Source organism: Orycteropus afer, unplaced genomic scaffold (assembly GCF_000298275.1).
Source record: "Orycteropus afer afer isolate SDZICR_OR568_19922 unplaced genomic scaffold, OryAfe1.0 scaffold00159, whole genome shotgun sequence".
In the NCBI taxonomy this organism is placed as follows: Eukaryota; Metazoa; Chordata; class Mammalia; order Tubulidentata; family Orycteropodidae; genus Orycteropus; species Orycteropus afer.
This window is the reverse complement of record NW_006921746.1, coordinates 388,981-414,128: the sequence shown is the minus strand read 5'-3', so window position 1 is coordinate 414,128 and position 25,148 is coordinate 388,981. Positions and strand designations below refer to the sequence as shown.

The 25,148-nt window shown below is 41.0% G+C and overlaps 1 protein-coding gene across 1 annotated transcript in view; it reads right to left on the bottom strand.

Moving 5' to 3' along the window:
- TSPAN5 (tetraspanin 5) overlaps nt 1–25,148 on the bottom strand; it is a 277,313-nt gene that overhangs the window by 48,885 nt on the left and 203,280 nt on the right. The window contains exon 2 of the mRNA XM_007946388.2: nt 15,316–15,366. Coding sequence (XP_007944579.1) covers nt 15,316–15,366 — 51 coding nt within the window. The remainder of the gene's footprint in view (nt 1–15,315; nt 15,367–25,148) is intronic.

Below are 25,148 nucleotides of genomic sequence, written 5' to 3'. Positions count from 1 at the left end.
ATTTTCACGCAAATTCTTCTGCTAGTTGGGGTTTATTCCAAATCTGCATCCTTTCCTTCAAGGCTCAGGGGTCCAAGATTATCTTCTGTGTCTGTTTTAATTGGTTTCCCTTTTCTTTGTTGAAGAGGGTCTGTGCAATCCTTCTGCCTAGTCCGCCATCTTGCCCCGCCTCTAGTCTGGCCATTCTTGCCTCCAAGAACCATTCTGGCTGCACTTCCCCCAGGACAGATCTGTTAGTCCTTTTAGCAATCCATGGTACTCTTAGCATTCTTCTCCAACACCACAACTCAAAAGCATCAACTCTTCTTTGGTCTTCCTTATTCATTGTCCAGTTCTCATACGTGTAAGAGGTGACTGAAAATACCATAGCTTGGGTTAGGCGCACCTTAGTCTTCAAGGAGACATCTTTGCTCTTCATCATTTGCAAGATGTCTTTTGCAGCAGATTTGTCCAATGCAATACATTGTCTGATGTCTTCACTGCTGCTTCCATTGATGTTTATTGTAGAATCAAGTAATATGAAGTCCTTGACAACTTAATTTTTTTCTCCATCCATAGTAAAGCTGTTTATTAGACCAGTTGTGAGGATTTTTGCTTTCTTTATATTGAGATGTAATTCATACTGCAAACTGCAGTCCTTAATCTTCATCAGTAAGTGCTTCAAGTCATCCTCAACTTTCAGCAAGCAAAGTTGTGTCATCTGCATATTGTAGGTTGTTAACGAGTCTTCCTCTAATCCTGATGTCATGCTCTTCTTCATATAGTCCAGCTTCTTGGAATATCTGTTCAGCATACAAATTGAATAAGTATGGTGAAAGGATACAACCTTGATGCACTCCCCTCCTGATTTTAAACCATGCAGTATCCCCTTGTTCTGTTTGAATGACAGCCTCCTGATCTATGTACAAGTTCCTCATGAGTACAATCAAGTGTTCTGGATTTCCCATTCTTCTTAATGTTATCCATAATATGTTATGATCCACACAATCGAATGCTTTTGCATAGTCAATAAAACATAACTAAACATCTTTCTGGTATTCTTTGCTTTCAGCCAAGATCCATCTGATATCAGCAATAATATCCCTTGTTCCACGTCCCCTTCTGAATCCAGCTTTCATTTCTGGAAGCTCTCTGTCAATATACCGCTGCAATCATTTTTGAATTTTCTTCAGAATGATTTTACTTATGTGTGATATTAGTGATGTTGTTCAATAATTTCCACATTCTGTGGGATCACCTTTCTTTGGAATGGGTACAAACATGGATCTCTTCCAGTCACTTTGCCAGGAAGTATTTGCATAGAAGATTAAGTATTTCCAGAGCAGCATCTGCTTGTTGAAACATTTCAACAGGCATTTCATTAATTCCTGGAGCCTTATTTTTCTCCAATTCCTTCAGTGCAGCTTTAACTTCTTCCTTCAGTACCACTGGTTCTTGATCATATGCCACCTCCTGAAATGGATGAACATTGACCAATTATTTTTAGTACACTGACTCTGTGTATTCCTTCCACCTTCTTTTGATGTGTGCTGCATCACTCAATATTTGGCCCATAGACTCTTTCAGTATTGCAACTTGAGGCTTGAATTTTTTCTTCGGTTCAGCTTGAGAAATGCTGTGTTTGTTCTTCCCTTTTGGTTTTCTAACTCCAGGTCTTTGCATATTTTATTATAATAATTCACTGTGTCTTCTTGAATTGCTCTTTGAACTCTTCTGTTCAGGTCTTTTGTCATTTCTTCCAGTTGCTTTAGCTACTCTCCATTCAAGAGCAAGTTCAGAGTCTCTTCTGACATTATTTTGGTCTTTTCTTCCTTTCCTGTGTTTTGAATGACCTTTTGCTTTCTTCATGGATGATATTATTGATGTCAGCCCACAACACCTCTGGTTTTCAGTCATTGGTGTTCTATGCTTCAAATCTATTCTTTAGATGGTCTCCAAATCCAGGCATATGGATATTATCCTATCACTGACAGCATTGTACTTCAGGACAGATCTTCAAACATTTTTTGTGGTGATGAATGCCACATCGTACCTCAATTTGTCATTCCTGGCACAGTAAATCATATGATTACCTGATTCAAAATGGCCAAAACCAGTCCATTTCAGGTCACTGATACCTATGATATTGATCTTTATGCATTCCATTTCATTTTTTACAACTTCCAATTATCCTAGAGTCATACTTCATATATTCCATGCTCTGCTTATTAATGGATGTCTGCAGCTGCTTCTTCCCATTTTTAGTTGTGCCACATCATTAAATGGAGGTCCCAAAAGCTTTACTCCATCCACATCATTAAGGTCAACTCTACTTTGAGGAGGCAGTTCTTCCTCAGTCCTATTTTAAGTGCCTTCCAACCTGAAAGGTTCATCTTCTGGCACTATATTAGGCAATGTTTCAGGGCTATTCATAAAGTTTTCCAGTAATATATCAGACAGCATTTTACTGCTATTCATAAGATTTTCACTGGCCAATTTTTTGAGAAGTGGATTCCTTCCTTCTTCTGAGTCTGTCTTAGTTGGGAAGCTCAGCTGAAAACCATCCGCCATGGTGACCCTGCTGGTATTTGAAGTATCAGTGGCATAGCCTCCAGCCTCACAGCAACACGCAAGTCACCACAGTACGAAAAACTAACAGACAAGGTCAGGTTAGGATTTTAATTTTCTTTATGTTGAAGTGTAACCCATACTGAAGGCTCTAGTTTTTCATCTTCCCAGTAAGTGCTTCAGGTCATCTTCACTTTCAGCAAGCAACGTTATATTATCTGCATATCACAGGTTATTAATGAGCCTTTCTTCAATCCTAATGCCATGGTCTTCTTCATATAGTCCAGCTTCTCAGATTATTTGTTTGGCATACAGATTGACTAAGTATGGTGAAAGGATACATCCCTGATGCACACCTTTCCTGATCCAAAACCATTCAGTATACCTTTGTTCTATTCAAATGACTATGCATAGGTTCCTCATAAGCCCTATTAAGTGCTCTGGAATTCTATTCTTTGCAATTTTCCACAATGTGGTATAATCCAATACTTTTGCATAGTCAAATATCTTTGCATAGTCAATAAAACACAGGTAAACATATTTTTCATATTCTTTCCTTTCAGCCAATATCCAACAGACATCAGCAATGGTATCCCTCATTCCACGTCCTCTTCTGAATCCCACTTGAATTTCTGGCTGTTCCCTATCAATATACTGCTGCAACCGTTTTTGAATTATCTTCAGCAAAAGTTTACTTACATGTGATATTAATGATATTTTTTGATAATGTCCATATCCTCTGTCTGTTGGATCACCTTTCTTTGGAATGGGCATAAATATGGGTATCGTCCAGTTGGTTGGCCAGGTTGCTGTCTTACAAATTTCTTGGCATGAATGACTGAGTGCCTCCAGTGCTACACCCATTTGTTGAAACATCTCAATAAATTGATGTAGTGCTAACATTATATTACAACAAGTATTATTATTGCCTCAGAGATGACTGAGTATTACCTTTAAACCAAAGTGAGTAGGAGACATTTCCTCTTCCTCCACAACACATCAATACCTAGAGAAAAAGAAGTTTCTTTCTCTTGCACACCTCAGTGAAATCAAACACATAAAATATGGTTGCAGGAGGCCTGAGCAAGGATATTAAGATTTTTCCAGAGACAGTGGTTGCTGTGCTGTGCAACACCACTCCTCATCCAGGGAGGCAGCTTTCTTCTCACCTTAAACCTAGTGAGGGGTTTTAAGGGGACCACCAGGGAGCTCTGAAGTAGTTCTGTGCTGATCAGAGAAATGGTAATTAGGGCCTGACTTGTGCCACAGAAGGGACCTGCAGGCCTAAGTGTGATCCCTGCCCAGGACAATGAGAAAGAGACAGAGAAAGACACGGAGATGAGATGAGACAAGAAAAGAAAGACTGGCTGACTGCTTTGGTGTCTGGGCTGCTGAGGGCAATCTGGCATGACTGGCCTCACTCCCAGAGGAATGTGTCTAGGAAATAAGATGAGGGCAGTGTAAGAGATGCAGCTTGGGGTCCTCCTAGACCCTTCCTGATGGGACTGCCTGAGGGAGACAGAAGAAACTTTAACAGGCAGAGCTCAGAGGTGCAGTGGCTGAGGAAGATAACTCAGAACTCCAGCCAAAATAAAGATTTTTGCCAAACTCAAGAGAATTGCTGGACAGAGGGACTCAGGAGAGAAGTTTCAAAAAGACTAAGACATCATCCACTTTAACATCTGTCAGGCCCAGAGAGCAAAGCCACCAGAACAAGTAAGAACTGTCCTATTCCCCTTTACCTCTCCTCCAACCTCTACCCCATTTATGCCCTAGCATGAAGGGGGCAGAAAAGCAACAGGTGAGCAGCAGAGGGCAGGTGAGAGGAGCACACTAAGGCCCACACCCCTCCCCCTCTTCACTGAGTCCAAGCAATCTGGGCCAGGGTGAAGATTTTAAACCTAAGTTAGGGCTGGACTTTCAAATTAATAACTGGGCCTGCATGTGTGCCTCCAACTCATAATGACTTCCATTGGGTTTCCAAGGTGGTAAATCTTCACGGAAGTAGATTGCCCCATCTTCCTTCCTCAGAGTGGCTGGTAAGTTTTTTTTTTTTTTTTTTGAACCATCAACCTGGTTAGCAGTCACATGTCTTAGGCACTGCACCACCAGAGCTCCTTCCTAGTAAGAATAGGGCTGAGCTATCTGAGAATGAACAGTTAAGTCACTCAAATTTTGTCCCACCTGTATTTTCATCCCCAAGAAAGCCCTTTGAGTAAGGTTGAAAGGGACACACAAGGAGCGAAAAATGAAGACTTTCTCAACATATTCATGTGTTTGCTGTACAAACTGGTTACAACACATCTGATAATGAGGTCATGTTTCAGGTACTAAGCATGAGCTATTTAGTTTCCACCTTATTTGATACAGTGGTGAATGTGAGAGGATTATTTGGATAATTTAGAAAAAGAGATGCAGACAAACTTATTACATTTCAGTCAGTTGAGGGAAATCATCAGAGATGTGTTTTCAACATCTCAGAAATGTCTTCTGGAAGGTGAGGACCAGGTTTGCTGGTCCAATAGAGCCTGGTGGAACCACTGAGACTATGGCCCCTAGCTGCCCTTCAGGTCTGGAATTGAACCCACACCTGTGGTTGCCAGCCAAACAATGTACAGGCATATGAGTTAAACATTTACCTCAAGTAGACACACGCCCTAGAGAGAACAATCATGGGAGAGGGAAGGGCTGCTTATGCACAAGGAGACAGCTCAGGGCGCAGGAGAGTACGGAGGGATGGTCACTGGGAAGTGGTTAACTATGGGGAGGAAGTGGGAGGGGAGCTGTTGCATTGTGGTAAACTGTGGTCAATGACATGAGACAAAGTATATGTGAACTGCTGTATGGAAAGTGAATTTGCTCTGTAAATCTTCACCCAAATAAAAATTAATTAATTAATTAAATTTTTTAAAAAATAAAATAAATAGTAAAAAAAAGAAAGAAAGAAATGTCTCCTGAAAGTAGTTTTATACCCAAGAATCTACTTTCTGTTCTAGTTATCTGGGTAATCACTTCCACCTATTGCCTCTCTTGGACTATGAAAACTTGACCTCTAGTGTTACAAGCTGCCTGAATCACTCAACCTCACAGTCTCTAATTTTCCTTCCTGGGTAAATAGGGAAAGTTTTTCCAAAGTGAGTCTACTGTATGATTGTGACAGGAAGCAACTGGAGGGCACTGAAATGAGACTTAAGTTACAAAGGGCAGAGAAAAATACCTCCAGGAAAAAGAAATATCATCATCTGTAGAAACACCAAGCCAGAAAGCAATGTGGAACTAAAACTCTCCCGATTTCCTGTCGTCCTACAGAGATCAGTAAAAAAAAACTGAGCCTAAGGCACTTGACTGCTAACCAGAAAGCTGGCGCTTCAAACCCATCAGCCACTCCTCAGAAGGAAAATGAGGCAACCTACTTTTGTAAAGATACCACCTTGGAAACCCAAAGTGAGGTTGCTATGAGTCAAACAGACTCAAGTGCAGTGAGTTTGGCTTCTTTGTTGTTGTTGTTGTTGTTGAACACGGATCCGTGCTGGGCACAAAGTCCTTTACTTCAAACCTGCCCTCCCACAAAATCCATCTTAGTCATTGTATGTAGGATACAGGAGGACTGGACAGGGAACTGAGAAGGAGAGGGCCAGACTTCTGCTTTAACTTCTCTGAGTCTCAGTTTCCCCTATTTTTTTCTTGTGTGGCATTTTACAATGTATAAAGGCTCCTTTACATATTCTCATTCATTTAGTCTACAAACATCTTCTGGATGACCACTGTGTAGGAGGCACTGGACTAGAAACTAAGCATAAAAGTACAAAGGAGACAGTCCTGTGGTCAAGGAGTTTACTGGCCAGACAAGCCTGTCCTGGATCCCAGAACTCATACTGAGGTTCAGGGAGGGGTATTTTTCCTACTCTGAAAAGCAGGGTCCTCTTGCTTACCTCAAACAATTCTGCTGGCAACACTTTCACTTTTATTATATTATTCTCCCTTTCCCCTCCACCTAGAAACTGAAGAATAAGCATAAAGTTGGGCAAAATGGAAATTAGCTCTTCCAAGGAAATGATAAACTACTCTTAATTTTTCCATGAAAGGAGATAATCATATATAGATTTCCAGTTTTATGAGAAAAATAGTGGTTATTTTCATTACTGATATCCATAATTTATAGATTTTCTGCTTCTAACACTATAGGTTGGGCAATCCTACTTCCGTAGTGATACTGCCTCGGAAACCCAAGGAGGGGTCGCTATGAGTCGGGGCTGACTCGACGGCACATAACAACAACAACAACAACAACACTATACCAATGAATTCTGGTAGTACAGTGGTTAAGGCATTCGGCTGCTAACCAAAAAGTCAGTGGTTAGAATCCACCAGCCACTCCAAAGAAGAAGGATGAGGCACTCTGCTTCTGTAAAGATTTACAACCTTAGAAACCCTCTGGAGAAATTCTACTGTGTTTTATAGCATGGCTATGAGTAAGAATCAATATGATGGCAGTGGGGTTTTTGGTTCATAACACTGCTGGTGTTGTAGTTGTTTTTACTGTTGTTGTTAGGTGCCACCGAGTTGGCTTTGACTTATATCGACCCTATGTACAGCAGAACAAAACACTGCCCGCTCGTGTGCCATTCTCACAATCTTTGCTGTACTTGAGCCCATCGTTGCAGCCACTTACCACCATCAAATCAGACATAAGAAACTATATGTAATTTTACCAGCTTGATGCTTAAGAATTGTTACTAGAAATCTGAGGTAACTACTGACTTCTATAATTGAATGACACAGGCCACAAAATAGCCAGGGTTTAAAGGAATGCTTTTACCACTCATTTGTTCATTCATTCTGTCATAAACAATATTTCTTGAACACCTACTATATACCAATTAATGTTCTAGGGACTGGAGCTCAGTAGTAAACAAAATGTTCCTATGCTCACAGAATTTACCTTCTAAAGAAGACAGACGTCTATATTAGACCATAAGCGGTAAGTTCTAAGAGGGGAAGATCACTGGGAAGGGGGAAGAAACGGCTGAGAGGGATTAGAGTTGTTACTTTAAATAAGCCAAGAAGACCTATTGACAAGGTGACCTCTGAGCAGAGTCCTGGGAAAAAAAAGAAAGTGTCAGTGTGAATATCTGGGGGAATGTGTACCAGGCAGGAGATGAACAAACGCAAAGGCCCTGATGAGGGAGCATGCAAAGAACGACACAGTTGGAGAGAGAAAGTCACAGAGGTAATGTTGCTGTAGTTGTTAGTTGCCACCAGGTAGATTCTGCCTCATGGCAACCCATGTTACTGAGTAAAACTTCTCCATAGAGTTTCCTTGGCTGGTCTTTGCAGAGCGAATGATCAGGTCATTGCTTTCATGGTACTACTGGGTAGGTTCAAACTGCTAGCCTTCAAGTTAGCAGTCATGCAGAAACTGTGCACCACCTAGGCACTTTGGGATAGAGCTAACAGAGCACCAGATGCATCTTTTACTCTGGATGAGATGATAAGTCCATTGAAGGTTTGGGGCAGAGAGATCACAGGATCTGTCTTACATTTTGAAAGGATTACTCTAACTGCTGCATGGAGATGGACCTGGGGTGGGGTGAAGTGCAAGACTAGAGGCAGGGACATAATTAGGCTTCCGCACTAAAGTAGACAAGATATGGTGGTGGCTTAGGCCAGGGTGTAACAGTGATGGTGGTGAGAAGAAATCAGGTTTTCAATTCAGTTTCAAGGTAGAGCTGACAGCATCTGCTCATGGATTGAATGTGGTAATGAGAACAAAATAAAGAAGGCTGTCGAGAAAATCTTAGCAGGCTGAAGGGTACAGCTACTGTTTACTACAATTGGAAAGAGTAGGTTTGAGAGGAGAATCAGTATTGTGTTGTTTTGGATATGTTCAGTTTCACAAGCCCATTAGTCATTAAAGTGGAGATGTATAGGCTACTGACTATACAAGTCTGGAGTTCAGATGGGATCTGGACAAAAAATAGGAATTTGGAAGTCATCAGTGACAGATGGTGTTTAAAGTCCAAAGCCTAGATGAGCTCTCCTAGTGTGAGGGAAGATAGAGAAGAGGTCTGGGGAAAGAGCCTGGGGCTCCCCAGAGGTAAGGGAGATGAGGCAGAGTGAGAAAGGGAGTCTGAGAAGGCATATAGCATATGAAGCAGGAAAACCTAGAGTGTGTGCTACCCTGGAAGCCAAGTGTTTCAAGAAAGAGGAAAGTGTTTCAAGAAGGGAGGAGTGATGAACCATGCTTTAGACATTATCTTCTTGATAAGAGTTTTTTAGGATCTAGACTAGAAAGTGATGTACACCAGGACCAAGCATGGGTTCAATAAGAAATTATCAGGCTCATTTAAGTGTCTTGGCTAGTTAATCAGAGACAAGTATAGGATATCTGCACCTCTACAAAGACAATATACAGAAAAATAGTCTGATGCAATGACAAGTGGATGGATTAGAAGCTGCTTGACTGATGATACCCAAGGGCATACATAAGTGAATGAGTGTCAGTCCCAAAGGAAATGTCTAGTGACATGTCATTGGGCTCTGTCCTTGCCTGTTCAGTATATATCAGTGGCATTTATCAGTGAAAACTATACTTGACTGCAGTCAGAACAGTACAGGAGCTTGTTAAAGTAGAGCAGCCCAGCTTCCACCCCAGACCTATTGAATCAAAATTTCCCCAGGTAGCACAGGTGATTCAGAAGAAGAAACCAAGGAAGGAGGCTGATCGAAATGTGCAGCTGAAATCAAGATGAGTGGCGTGCGGAATGTGCCAGGCTCTAAAACAATCCCAGCAGGTGGCAAGGTGTGCTGAACTATAACTGAGTAAATCTGGAATCTTGTATTTGACTCTGGAAATCAGCTAGGCATGAAGTGGATGAAGAAAACTCAGCTTAGTATATGGGTCTGCAACCAACTTGGGACCCTCAGTGAACTCTGGGCTCAGTGATCAACAGTGGGATCTCAAGCAGCATTGGCATTTGATAAGAAGAAAAGCAACATAATCCAGCTATACTGTCTACGGCTCATAAAGCACTGTCTTACTTACTTACTGCTGTTGGAAGAGAAATACCATGTATTGGTGCCTTTAAAGAAAAGATGTTTATTTTCTCACAGTTCTGGAAGCTAAAAGTCCAAATCTAGGTTTTCATCATGTCAATAGCTTCCTTGTTGGTAGCTCTAGGCATTCCTCAGTACCTTGGACTATCTTTGCATGGTGTCTGCCTTCCCTGTGTGTGTGTCTCTGTGTTTAACTTTTTGTTTTAAAACTCAGAAGTCATTAGGTTTAGGACCCAACCTACTTGGGTATGACTTAATTAACATAAAAAAAGAAAACGCTATTTCCAAATAGGATTACATTCACAGGTATAGGGGTTAGGATGCCAATATATATATTCCAGGAGGACACAATTTAAACCTCTGTATGATACAGAGGACATACTAGAGAGAGGTCAGAGGAACACAACCAAGATGTGAAAGGAATCCAGCCCAAGTCATATGAGGACCACTGGAGAGAAGTGGATGTTTACCTTGGATGGAAACTGAGAAGTAACCAGGCTGCCACCTTGAAATACCTCACAGGCTGCCATATGGAAGTAGGACTTATGTTGTGGCATCCCATAGCGTAGATCCAGAATCAAAGAGCAAAAACTAGAGGGACTTGATTGTAGTGTGGTGAAGGAAGGTCTCTCCAACAGTTAAAGAGTAACTCAAAGAGAGGGAAATGTGAGTACTTTGCCATTAGAGTTGTTAAACTTAGCAAAAATAAAAAACCCACTTCAAATGAGTAGAACTTCCCCATAGGGATTCCAAGGTTGCAAATCTTTATGGAAGCAGACTGCTTCCCAGGGAGTAGCTGGTAGGTTCAAACCACCAACCTTTTAGTTAGCAGCCCAATGCTTTAACCACAGCACCACCAGACCTCCTTGTTACACATATATACACTCTAAATTATCATTTGTTGCAATGTACATATATATATATGCACACTCTTCCTAAAATGTAAATTCCCTGACAACAGAAACTAGGTCTCTTCATCTTCACAGCCGTCAAGTCCAGTTCAAGCTCTGTCTGGTGGTAGGGGCTCAATAAATGTTATTTGAATAAATGAATTGATTATAGCCAGATCTTGCCAAAGATGTTACAGAGGTGGTGTATGCCAAGTAACTGTTGATATTTCTTCCAAAAGCAGATCCTATGATTTCTGACAAACAGCATGTAAATCAATTTCCCTCGGAGACACAGTCATCCTTTGCATCTTCACAATCACTATGGAACTTAGACAAAATGTATTATTTAAGTATGATGTATAATATCCAACTTAATATAAGCCCTAGGTTTAAAATTTAGGCTGGCATTAACTACATATAAGGGATAATAATTTTTGTCTCCAGTTCCTCCATTCTCCATGTAATAATGCTTAAAGGTCCATCTGTTAAGGAAATCTGATCCAGGTGCAACCCAGTTTGGGGATTTACATTCCTCTTGTCATGGCTGGTAGTTCTCATGGAGTCAGCCCTCAACTCATGATGACCTCATGCATGAAAGAACAAAACTCTACCTAGTTCTGTACCTTCTCCAAAACTGGTTATGAAATGAACTGGTGTGATCTGTAGTTTTCCTCGGCTGATTTCCAGGCCTTTCTTTCTAGTCTGTAAGATAAAATTTGTTGAACATCATAGCAACCCACAAGCCTCCATTGACAGATGGTGGGGGCTGTGCTTGAGGTGCACTGGCTGGGAATGAATCTGAGTCTCCCACGTGGGAGAGAAGAATTCTGCCAATGAACCCGTGTCCCCACACTTACCCTCCAGGCCTCCTTTAAAACAAATATCACTGCATCCCTGTCTGTGAATTTTCTTATTCACAGGCTGGTGTAGGTGTATGCTACCCACCACTCTCAACTGGCTGTGGTTTATTTTGGAATGTTATGCCTTCAGAGCTTTGCAGAAGTTAACTCAAAGGGCTTTCAGCAGAGCAGCCTTTGCAGTTACCATGGCAATCAATGTACATCACATCCTCTTTTAGAGACCCTACAAACAAAACCCAGTCTGTGGTCCATGGATCAGAGCCTGGAATTCTCCTAAAACTTGACGTGACTTAAAAAGTGACCATTCTGCTTTTGCCCTCACATAGGAGTGGGCATGCTATAGCCACGTACTGGGAGAGAGAAGGGAGTTATGCATGCAGTGACGATCACCTTTACCAGGTGCTACACTGAGGGCCTAAGTCACAAGTTGGTCATCTTACTCAGTCCTCATAGTGATCCAAGCAGATGGACATTAGTGTCCACATTGCACAAACAAGGAACAGGCATCTCAGAGAAGTTAACTCATTGTCACACAGATGATAAATGGAGGAGCCAGTATGTTATTGATTGAATTGTGTTCTCCCAAAACAAGTGTGAGCTAAATTCCTGGCCTTTGTATTCGTGGATGTAATCCTGTTTGGAAATAGAGTTTTCTTTTTTTATGTCAGTGAGGTCATATCAGTGTAGGGTGAATCCTACATTTAATCACTTCAGAGCTATAGAAAGACCAGAATAGACACAGAGAAATACATGAGTGATTGCCATGTGGGGATCATCTACAAGGCAAAGAACACCAGTGAACCAGGGAATGCCCAGAGCTACGGACAAGCAAAGAACTGACATAGTCAACACCCTGATTTGGACTTTTAGCCTCTAAAACTCACTCTCCCTGCCGTCGAGTTGATCGACTCATAGTGACCCCTCCTTGAGTTTCCGAGGCGGTATCTCTACGGAAGTAGATTGCCCAATCTTCCTTCCCAGGAGTGGCTGGTGAGTTTGAACCTCCAGACTTCTGGTTAGCAATCAAATGCCTTAGGCACTACGCTACCAGAGTTTGACTCGACGGCAGTGAATTTGGTTTTAGCCTCTAGGACGATGAAAAATAAAATTTCTGTTCTTTTAAACCATTCACTTGTGGCATTTGTGTTATAGTAGCACTAGGTAAAACTTGACACAATATTTTAACCCTGTTCAGTATTCTAAGTCTGTTCAGCCCCAAAGCTGTACTTTTTTTCCAGAAAAGCCAGATAAAGTCATCTCCTTATCAAAACATTCTGGTGGCTTCCTCTCACACCTAGAATACATCCAAACTTCTGTGGGACTTTGCCTGGTCTGCCCTCTGCCTGCCTCTCTCACTGCATCCCTTACCTGTTCTTGCCTTGTTCTCATCCTTCCAGCCATACTAGCTTTCTTGTTATTCCTTGGAATCACCAAGTCCCTGCCCCAGGCCCACCACACTTACTCTTCCCTCTTCCTGGAATGCTCTTCCCTCAGTGCTCTATGGATTCTTCTCTACTACACCCACGTTTCTGCTCAAACGCCACCTCCTTAGTACTAACTACTCTGTCTAAAAGAGATTCTTTCTTCCCTCACTCAATTTATGCTTCTACCTGTTAGCATGTACTTGGCTAGTTAACTGCTAACTGCTAGCTCCCCCCACTAGAATACAGGCTCTACAAAGGCAGGCACTCTGCATCATTCCTTGCTGAATACCCAGAGTCCAGACCAGTGCCTGACATGTGACCAGTATTCACCAAACGGATTGTTAGATGAATAAATGCATGACTGAACACATCCTTGCCCCTCTTCTGCCTCTACTTAGATACTGCTCACTGAGCTCTACTACATGAGAGGTCACCCTGCTACAAGAGGCTGGCTGACCTTGGACAAGTAACTTCAACTTTCAAGAGAAACTTTCTATTTACTCGAGTGTCCCTGACAAAGAAAGGCCTGCTATTTCATCCCTCCCTAATGACAGCATCACCCTCTTTCTCTGACATTTATTTGACACTGCCAGTTCTAGAAGTTTGTGATTTTATCAGAGAAGAGATATTTGGGGCAACTGACGAAACAAAAAGATAATTATATTTCATAAAAAGAAAAAGAAAAAACACTTCAGAACAACCGATTGTCTGTTTATTACTCGAGCAGACAATTAGTTCATTTAATGCTTTCCAGCATCTGTTTGAGGCAGATAGCAATGGACTCTTATGAACAGATTTACAAAAAGCTGTGTTATCTGGTAATTTAACTAACAAGAGAGTTTCTAAAAAGTAGAATTTCTGAGATTCCACCAATACAAAGCTCCAAGCTTACAAAAAGGATTGTGGAAGAAGCTAATCTTAATCCAAAAGAAGACCAATGTTCAACATAAGAGTTTTGGGAGATAAAATTATCTCTGTTTTGGAAACTTAATTTGTCTCAATTCATATATAATCACTGCCCTATTTTATAATGTTACTCTGGTTGCTGGAAGGTGGCTCATTTTATTGTAAAACATTTTATATCCTGTAAAAGTGGTTTTTTGTTGTTAGTTTTTTTCTGTTTTGTTTTGAATAAATAGAAGGTAGTTAATTTTCAAAACTCAGCATTTACTTTGAATTTTGTTTCACAGAGTTTATGTGAACATTGTTTTGGTTGTGGAAATTCTGCTGGTATCTGAGGGGCTGTCGTTTCCCGGACTGTCTTAGTTTTTCTCTCCTTTCTTCAGACATGTAATACTTCAAAGGAACTTTTGGCTTCAGACTGTGGTGAGGCTCAGAAGGGAAAATACCAGAGAGATAAGAGAACAGTCTTCTGGGAAAATTTCAACCAACCTCATAGTTTACAACACTTTTTAATCAATCCATACACTCCCTTTACTCTCACAAGGTGGAAGGTAATAAAGCTTCACAGTGTAGCCAAATACCGAGAAAGATAAAATTCTGCAAACTGTTTCACTTCCAAAGGACAAAGAAAAAAAAGTAGTCTATATTCATTTCTGAATTCTAGTGCTTGGCCTCAGTAGGAGAAGTTGTAGAGCAAAAAGTCAAAGATACAACTGAGAAGTAATGTGGAAGGGTGGACACAGGGTAGAGTCGTCATGATTGTGTTGCTTAGAGCCCAAACTGCCCACAAGATTGGCTCTTCACTGTAGCCTAGAACACACTACTCCACAGTTCCATATTTTTCCTTTTACTGTACTATATTTCGGAGCTCTGGTGGCATAGTGCCTAAGGCATTTGACTGCTAACCAGAAGGCTGGCGGTTCAAACCCACCAGCTACTCCTCAAAAGGAAGACTGGGCAATCTACTTCCGTAGCAATACCGCCTCAGAAACCCAAGGAGGGGTCACTATGAGTCGGATCCAACTCAACAGCAGTGAGTTTGGGTTTTGATTTTGGACTACATTCAATCATAAATTTTGAATATTCGTGATACTTGCAATCAGCAACCATGTAATCACATTCTTTAGCATTAATGATGAGTTTATCTGATATTGAAACTTGAGAGATCCAGTTTCCTTCATGTCATATGCTAACAGTTACATAACATTCACACTAAGAAAAAGAAATCACGTTAATGGCTTAGGTAATCTTCCAAAGGATATTTAAAAAAAAAAAAAAAAAAGGTAAGAAAAAAAAAGGTGGTTTAGTGACATTTCCAAGAGTAACTGAAAACCTTGTGGCAGAGAGAAATGTTCCACTGGAACGTGTATCTCCAGCTAACTGACAAAATTCTAATACGTACTCTATTTTGGATGTGTATGTTTACTGCTCTAATTATTTTGATGCAGTGATCAATTTAGGCTCCATTCCTAAACAATCTTTGAGAACATGACATTATCTTCCAAGAACACTTTCTTTTTCTAAAGGATCATGTTTCTTTATACTCTGTCATTATCAAAGACTAAAATTAAACGTGTTTATGACAGGTAGCCTCTAACAACCAAAATGTATGCATTTTTATTATATGCAACATACCTTTTCATTCCATGCCCACAGTCCAATTCCAAGAAATGCTATTCCCAAAAACTGAAATAAAGAAAAAAAAAACCAGCATAAGTGTAAGGATAAGCACCATGTCTTTACTAATACGACTAAGAAAGTTTTCAATCAATTCTTTTCTCATTTTACCTGGTTGGGAAAGTTTTCTCTAAATTCTGAACAGTCTTTACCAGGAAAAGAAATATCATAATCCCCTTGCCTAAAATTATTAAGGTATTAAGAAGGGTTGGAGATATTTAGGTGCTGAGAAGTCATGCAGATGACAAAGAAAAATACATAGGCAGATTCTGGAGTAAGATGAAAGTCATCAGTAATGTTTAAGGCTGCCCTGGAGTGCCCCTGTGAATCTGGCCCACTGCTCACAAGAAAATGGATTAAGCAGAGGCAGGAAGGATAAGAAGAGCACAGAACCTCAAGGCTGGTGATTCTCTTCTCACCATCATGCCATTATAAATGGGCCAAGTCAAAAAGGGCTTGCAAAGTCCTCAATGTCCCTCAACAAACTCATTATCACTTCTTCAAATGTAACATGAATCTTATCAAGTCCAATGAAACCCAAACAAAATTTCGAGATTTCTCTATTTTTCAGAAACATAAATTACTTAAATTGCAGTTTAGGGGGTTTCCACAGCTCTTCCTGGTTTCAACTCCATTCCAGAACCTTATGGACACCACCTCATGAAACACACAAGGAACATACAGGACTGAATTAAAGAAAAACACAAAGAAGCATTCAGTCTCCATGCAGAGGGGGCATCTAGAGTCTCATAGTTCTGTCAATCCGCCACTTCAGGTATTAGAAAGGGTAAGGAGGAGAATCAGCTGGTACCAAGGAGAGCTTTCTATTTTAATTAGTTCTCCCTGTATTCCATCTGCTCTAAGACATATTTTTTCCCACATTGTAATATCGCTGAAATCACAAGGTTTCTCAAAATCCATGGTGTTTCTTAGTCTAATTGGTGGCTTTTGTCCCTCTTGAGTGTACCTAAAATAAGTGTCTTATAATCAGGGTGTCATAGACCTTATGACACATTGTACAAGGCTATCCACCCACTAAAAGCTCAGTGCTAAGGACTGGGTGTAATTGGCCATGAGGGAAGATGTATCTTATTCCTTCTCTTTATTAATGAAGTAGCAATTTTTCATTTCCTTTCCAAACAGTGAAATGAAAGGAGAGTGGGCAGGTTGACAAGCAGTTTTAGTCGATGGTAGCAGCACACACTGTTTATTTACTAACATCTTGATTAAGTTAAATGTCAAGCAGGATGTCCACTGAGAGGGGTGCCCAGGGAAAATGAAAGTGAGTGTGCTTATTCTTTTCAATTTTAGGGAAATCTGAGAACTGTCCACCTGGTGAGGCCTTCACTATTCACAGCAGGGGTTACTGACACTTTGTAGGCAGTGGCTAATAAATCCAAGGGGACTGGGAAAATAACAAGAGCAGGGAGAAAAGAAGGGAGTGAAAAAGAAAACAAAGAACAAAAAGGAAAGCCAAATGCAGTGGTGCTTTTCAAAGTATACCTTCCCAGATAAATGTCCCAAAGCTTACAAGAATTACCTAATACTACAGTAAGACAGTATACAATACTTTCTAACACTCTATGCAGAAAAGCTTCAGCATGTCCTTGATTTGGGGGGAAGAAAAGACTCCTTTCTTCCTTCTCTTTACCCTTGTAGGGAGGCTGTGTGAAAAGTAGAGCCTCTGGGTGGAGCGAATGGTTAAGGTGCTCAGCTGCTAACTGAAAGGTTAGAGGTTCAAGTCTACCCAGACGTACCTCAGAAAGGAGGCAAAGCCATCTATTTCCCCAAAAATTAGCCCTTTAAAACTCTATGGAGTACAGTTCTATTCTGACACACATGAGGTCACTGTGAATTGCAATCAACTTGATGGCAACTAGTTACTGGTGTGAAAAGTGTTTAGATTTTTGTTTCCGTTTTCAATACTCCAACAGAAAAACTGTGGTCAGCCCCTCTAGTGCCCTAGTCAGGGTGCTATTTCATGTTACATTTCAGATCCTAGACAACAAATGAACCAGTTCTCCAAATGACTAAAAGGTACTTGTGTCTCTGTCGTATGAAAATAAAATAATTCAGGATGTCATTCACATTTAGAGGTCCTATGAAGAGTAGGACCAAACAATAGGAACCAACACATTTGTCCTAGAAGAAGTGTAGCCGGAATGCTCCTTGGAAGCAAGAATGGTCAGACTTCATCTCACCTACTTTGGTCATGTTGTCAGAAGGGACCATTCCCTGGAGAAGATCATGCTTGGTGTAAAGTGGAAGGTCAGCGAAAAAGCGAAAGGCCCTCAATGAGATGGATTGACACAATAGTTACAATGATGGGCTCAGGTATAGCAAGGATTGTGAGGCTGGCATAGGACCAGGAAGTGTTTCGTCCTGTTATACACAGTATCGCTATGAGGTGGAGCCAACTTGAGGGCACCTAACAACAACAACATGAACAACAGTGTAAGAATTGACAAAGGAACACATAGGATCCCATCAGACCTGGAAAGCATGGGAGGACAAAGTTAAGGTTTCAGCTTCACACACCACATCAAACCTATCCCAGTGAGAAGCATTACTTTCTAATTCTAGAGGTTTTCATGGATAAACATTTGGTTATTTCCCCTTTTGATGGTTACTCTTATATGTCAACTTGGCTAGGCTATACTGTTCAGTTATTTAACCAAATTAGTCTAGAGGATGTTGTGAAGCTATTTTGTAGATGTGATTAATATTTATGATTGGTTGACTTTAAAGGAGAATGCCCTGGATAAAGTGGGTGGGCCTCATCCAGTCAAGTGAAGGAAGGCCTGAAAAACAAAAATGGAGGTTTCCGGGAAAGGAAGAAATACTGCCTCAAGACTGTAACACAGTTATGCTGCCTGATTTTCAGCCTGCCTGCCTGTCTTACATATTTCAGACTCAAGACTGCAATATCAACTTGTGTCTGTGTATGTGTGTGTGTGTGTGCATAAAAAGAAAAACAAATTCTGTTGATTGAACCTACGTTGACCCCATGTACTGCAGAGTAAAACCACAGGTTTTTAAGACCATGACCTTTTGAAAGCAGATTGCCAGGCCTGTCTTTCAAGGTGCCTCTGGGTGGGTTCCCACCACTAACAGTGTAGTGAGTACGTGAGTGCCTAACCATCTGTGCCACCCAGGGGCTCCATATACATACATACATGCACACACATACCCATCTATACTCCTATTGGTTCTGTTTCTCTGGAGAACCTCAACTTACATCCCTGATCCAATATATAACATAGTGTCACCATAAGCAATGGATAGGATTTTGTGACAGAAGACACTCTGATCGTCTCTCTGCTGCTCAAGAGGGTGGAGGATCCCTGCCTAATCCCTAACAATTATTAAAGATCTGATTATTTGCCTGGCAGTGTACTTAGTGCTTTGTATGCACTGTCTTAAGCCTCTTTAAAAAAAAAAAATTCACTGCCATTGAGTCAATTCTGACTCATAGTGACTGCCATCGGGTGTAAGGCTGTAAACCTTTATGGAAGCAGACTGCCTCATCTTTCTTCCGCAGAGCAGCTGGTGGGTTCAAACCACCAACCTTTTGGTTAGCAGCCAAATACCTGAACCATACCACACCACACCACTAGCTCCTTCTTAAGCTTCATGACAATGTTTTTTGAAATACTTTTTTTTTTTTAATTGTGTCCTTTTTAAGAAAGATAAATATGTGGCTTAGACAGTTTAAGTAACTTCGCTGAAATCTGAACCATGATGAATCTAACATCAAAGTAAATAGTCACAGAAAAATTGCCTCCCCCCATGAGGACAGAAATTGAGGCATTCGGGTTAGAATTATATATGATCAGGGTATCATACTGTCGTCCCCCCCCCCCCCCCGCAAGCAAAGAGGAGCTGAGGGAAGCAAAAGAGATGCAAATGCTGTCTTCACTGAGAATTGGTTGTGAAACAGAAATAAATGCCTCCTGCTGCTGTCAGCACACGAGTCAAGCAGAAGGAGAAAAACATTCAATGGGGGGTTTGCTTTCTCCTCTTTGAACAAAGTTCTCTTCTCTCCCCTTGGCACTTTAAAAAATCATTCACGAAACATATAAACAGATTTGAAATCAATGCTTTAACACAAACAGTAGGGAGGAAAGGCTGACTTAAAGAAAACTCACAGGAAATTTCCTTTATATACTTCCTGCAATATTTCCTTCTTTAACTGTCACTTCCCAAACAAGCTTTAAGCATTTGGAAAAAGAACACTGATTCAAAGGTCAACACTCAATACTTAAAATAAGTAAGTAGTATAGGGCCAGTGGCCTCAACTTGATACGTACCTTCTGTGCTACATCACTAGCTAATGTCCTTCCAATTCTTCTCAGCCCATATGTTTTGTTTTAAAATCAAGTTGTTCAAGTTCCAAATAATTAAACAGAGAAGAGCCAAAAGCAAAGACAGGCATGCAGCGCTTGCAGCACCTCCTTCTCCAAGGAGAAGAAAGACCATAAAGCACCAGCATGACCTCATTCTGAAACCCAGAGAGGCCAACTTACAGGGAATGACCGAGAACACTTAGAGCCAACTCTGTATTCCTTTGAATAGGAGACAAAAAACAAATCAGAGGCCTCTTCCCACATGGCAATTTATGCAAACAGGCAGTACAAATGTTTGTCCACCCAAATTTTTGATGTTTCAAATTAATAACAATAATTTGTCAACATTTGTTGAATACTCAGTATGAGCTAGGTCCTGTATTGTTATGAGTCAGCTAAAACAGCACTGTCTAGCCACTAACTCAGTTGAGGCTCTCTCACTAGGAAGCAATGTGATGCCCTGATCCTATCTCATATGATTCTAACCTGAATACTTCAACTTTCTGATCTCATATGATTCTAACCTGAATACTTCAACTTTCTGTCCTCATGGGGGAAATGGGAATTTCTCAGCAATATTTACTTTGATGTTAGACTCAACACCATTCAAATCTCTGCTCCTGCCCTTATAAGCTGTGCGCCCTTGAGCAAAGTTACTTAAACTCCCCCAAGCCTCATTTTCCTTAAAAAGGGTGTAATATTTTTAAAAATTTCAAAAAAATTGTTGTGAAGCTTAAAACAGGCAATGCATACAAAGCACTAGGTTAGCAGCCACTAGCTCAATTGCACACTTGACATGTGCCTAGTTCAATGTGAACTGTGCTGTGAGTGTAAAATATACACTGGATTTTGAAGGCTTAATACGAATAAAAGGGGTCCTGGTGATGCAACGATTAAGCACTTGATTGCAAACTGAAAGGGTAGCAGTTAAAACCTACCCAGTGGGTCCGTGGGAGAAGACTTTGCTAGGGATCTGCTCTCATAGATTACTGCAGCCAAGAAAACCTGAGGAGGCAGTTCTACTCTGTCACGTGTGGTCGCTATGATTAGAGTCGACCCCTCAGCACTGAACAATAAAAATACAAATAAGAAGAGCATCAACAATGCTATTAACAATTGTTTTATTATTGATTACATGGTGAAATGATGTTGTTGTTGTTGTTGTTGTTATGTGCCGTTGAGTCGGATCCCACTCATAGCGACACCTCCTTGGGTTTCCGAGGCAGTATCACTATGGAAGTAGATTTCCTGACCTTCCTTCCGAGGAGTGGCTGGTGGATTTGAACTGCCAGCCTTCTGGTTAGCAGTGAAGTACCTTAGGCACTATGCCACCAGAGCTCCCTGGTGAAATGATAAGATCATGGATATACTGACTTAAATGAAGCATACTACTAAAATTAATTTGTTTTTTACCTTTTTAAATGCAGCTACTAGAAAATTGAAATTACATATGAATTTCGTATACGTGGCTCATATGAATTACGTATATGCTCTTTTGGACAGCACTAGAGTAATGTATCCTATAACTATTCCAAGGAGAGCTTAACCAAAACCAAACCTACTGCCACTGAGTTGATTGTGACTCACAGCGACTCTACATGACAGAGGAGAACAGGCCCATACGCTTTCCAATGCTGTAAATTTTTACAGAAGCAGACTGCCTCATTTATCTCCCATGGAGGGGGCTGGTGGGTTTGAACCCCTGATCTTTTGGTTAGCAGTCAAATGCGTTAATGACTGGGCCAACAGAGCTCCTTATACAAAACTTATAGTGTTGTTATTATCCTCATTTTATCAGTAAGGAAATTGAGACTTAAAACTTTAAGCAACTCTCCCAAGATCACACAGGGGGCTGAACTGGGTCCCTCAGGAAATCTAACTGCTCTGCCCAAGATCATTACTATTATGGCACCTTTCTAAGGTGATAAAATGTTTGTCTAGAAAGCCAAATCAAAGATAGAGGGGTTCACTGAAACTCCTGCCCTACAACTCAAATTTTCTCCTTTGATTTCTAGGTGTTCTAAGCATGGGAACATTTTCCCTGGCCGGGAGAGGAAATACTGAGGGTGCCACGCAGACACAAGCCTGCCTGGCATAGCAGAAAAAGAGCCAGTAGAACTGATACTCAGGAAAAGCTGGAAAGGAAAATGGCCCTAGATATGACTAGGGTGATTGGGCATCTCTGTTGGGAGGGCCATACCTGCCCCCTTTCTCTGAGGCCTATGAGCAAAAGACCCTTTCTCTGTCTGGTTGCTATAGGCCTTGCTGAACCTCTGGACATCATGGAAATGGAGTAATTCCCCATTCCAAATGGCACAAAAATGGGTATTTTAAGAAGCCACTCATTTATCCCATCTTCAACCAATAGTTTTGAGCTGCTACTTTGTGCCAGACAATACTATTCTCTTGGGATAAATGGAGATTAGAAAATAGATACAGCCCCTGTCCCCTACTGAGCTTACAGTCCAGTAAAGTGATAGACTTTCATCAAGTAAAAAGGTGAAATTGGCCCTGATAGTGCTACAAAGGAAAAGTGCACAGACCAAGAGAGCCTATAAAAACCTAAGCAAACCTACTGCCATCAAGGTGGTTCATACTCATAAGCAGACTTAAAGCTTAACTGAAATAGTGGGTGCTGTGCTTAACAGAACTGCCCCATAGGGTTTCCAAGGCTATACATCTTTATGGAAGCAGACCACCTCATCCTTCTCCCACGGAGCATGTGGTAGATTTGAACTAATGACGTTTTGGTTACCAGCTAAGCACTTTAACCAATGCACCACCAGGGCTCCTTAGAGAGCCTACCAGAGGGAGATCTGACCCAGAGTAGCTAGGGAAGGCTTCCTTGAGTGCTGCTGCTGCTGTTGTTGTTGTGTGCCACTGAGTCAGCCTCAACTCATAGCGACCCCTTCTTGGGTTGCCGAGGCAGTATCACTAAGGAAGTAGATTGCCCAACCTTCCTTCCTAGGAGTGGCTGGTGGGTTTGAACTGCCAGCCTTCTGGTTAGCAGTCTAGTGCTTTAGGCACTATGCTACCAGGAGGATGAGGAGTTAATGGACAAAGGAAGGAGAGAAGAGTGTTTCAGGCACAGGCAAGAGAATGTGCAAAGACCCTGTTGTGAGAGGAAAATGGTAATCAAAAGGGTTAAAGACCAGTCTAAAGACTGATGTGGAAGAGCACAGAGAGTGGGGGAGAGGGAGCAGGTCTGTAGTGCTTGCAATTAAGAGATGCAAGCATGGACCAGCCCATGAAGGGCCTTGTAAGCCACATTAAGAAGTCTAGTCATTACCCTAAGAGTGGTAGGAAGCCACTAAGGACCAGCTCTGTCAGGCAGTCAGGGTGGATTGGGTCAGCAGCCCATTATCAGATTTGGATTTTACAAAAATGGTGGCCTGGGTGCAGAAAATATTAGAAGGGGTCCAGAGTGGACACACAGAACTGAAAAGGAGGCAACTGTAGCCATCCTGGCAAGGTCTGATGGTGTCCTGGATGGCACTGTGGCAGAGAAGTGGATGGAGTTGACAGCCATTCAGAAGTAAAATTGACATTTTCAGTGTTGACTGGATATGAGGAGGGGTGAAGGAGAAGGAAGTGTTAAGAATAATGCATATGTTTCTGGCATCTTCTACACAGAGACTGTGGCTCTTCAAAATTCCATCGTATGTCCTCTCTGACGGAAATAACTCTCGAGTGCCAATTTCATAGCTAGCTTGAGATCTAGTGGCATTTCTGAAGGACAATTTTCTTTTATAGGTTACTCTGGCTGCTATCTGAATTCTCTTGAAGGAACTTTCAACTTGTATACTTTTAAAATTAGAAATTATTTTAAAATCCAGTATTTCCTTCAGTCACTTTTATTCATAAAAATAAAACAGTGATGTATATGGTGGACATTCAAGTTCACAGGCAATTGACACTTCCAACCCTCTTTGCTTGAAAAATAGCAGTTACGTCAATAGCATCTGCACAGCATCTGTGAACAGATTCAAAATAACAATGAGCAAGGTAAACATGAGAGAGGAAAATAAAAATCAGGTCAATCTTCTCACCTAAATTGGAATGTCAAAAATATTATCCTAAATAACAATGAAACCGATGTGCTTAAAAAAAGAAAAAAAAATTAAGCTCTGCCTGAAAAAACAAGAGAGATGGTTAAAAACATTTGTCACAGAAGGGAGGAAAAAGACAAAATGCCATTAGGAAAGATGTCTTTTCCTGATACTGTATCACATGTACTTTTTATTAGATATTTTCTGACATTTTGGTCTGCACAGCATTCCAGTTCTGGGAGGCATGAGGAGAGTGGAGCAGGCCACATAGTAGTACACTATGTACTACTTATGATAAAAATAAATGGTGCCTTTACAGATCAGGGAAGGCGCTGTGGTAGCACAGTGCCTCAGGCATCTGACTGCTAACCAGAAGGTTGGTAGTTCAAACCCACCAGCCACTCTGTGGAAGGAAGACTGGGCAAGCTACTTCCGTAAAGATTTACCACCTTGGAAACCCAAGGGGGGTTGCTAGGAGTCAGAATCAACTCAGTGGCAGTGTGTTTGGTTTGGTTTGGTTTTTCGTTTTACAGAGCAGGGAGGCCACGGGTGGTATAAACAGTTAAAGCACTGGGCTGCTAACCAGAAAAAAAAAAAAATTAACCCCTGGAAACTCTATGAGGGAAAAACGGGGAGCCACTGTTTAGGATGCAGTGAGTTTCTGTTTATGGTGATGGAAAATTTGGCAATGATTATTGATGATGGTTGCACATCATGATTAACATAACTGATGCAACCAAGTTGTAAAACACTGAATTGGCAAATGCTGTGCTATATATAATTTTACAACAATTTTTAAAAACTCAACAAATTTTATGAAGCACAGTTCCACTCTGACACAAAGGGAGTCGCCATGAATCAAACTGCCCCAGCGAGGTTTTACTATGAGGAATAAAAAGCTTCTTTGTATAATTCTTACCATGCCAAAGGATTAAGTATGAGCTGGTAGAAAATTCAATATACAGAAAGTCAATCCCAACGTTGCCACCAGGTCCCTGTGTGACTTTGTGCCAAGGAGACAAGTATCTTTACATTTGAATCATCAAGAATCCTTATGATAAGATGATGTGACAGATAAAAGCCAAACTTATAAACAGGACATTCTCTATCTGTGCCAGTGTCAAGCTCTTTGACTTCACTTCAGCTCAGATGGCTTCCTTAATGTGGCCTGAGCCATGCACCCTGGCTCCATTGCTTCATGGTTCCAAGATTTTAGAGAAAAGTCTTAAATCATTTATATTTCATGAGTATTCACCTTGTATGAAGACATCTAGGGGCTTTGGATAAATCATGAAACGAAACAGACAAAAATCTCTGCTCTTGTGGAGATGACATTCTACTTGAGGTGTGTGGAGAGACAAAAGCGATAAAATAAACATAAATAAATAGATTTATA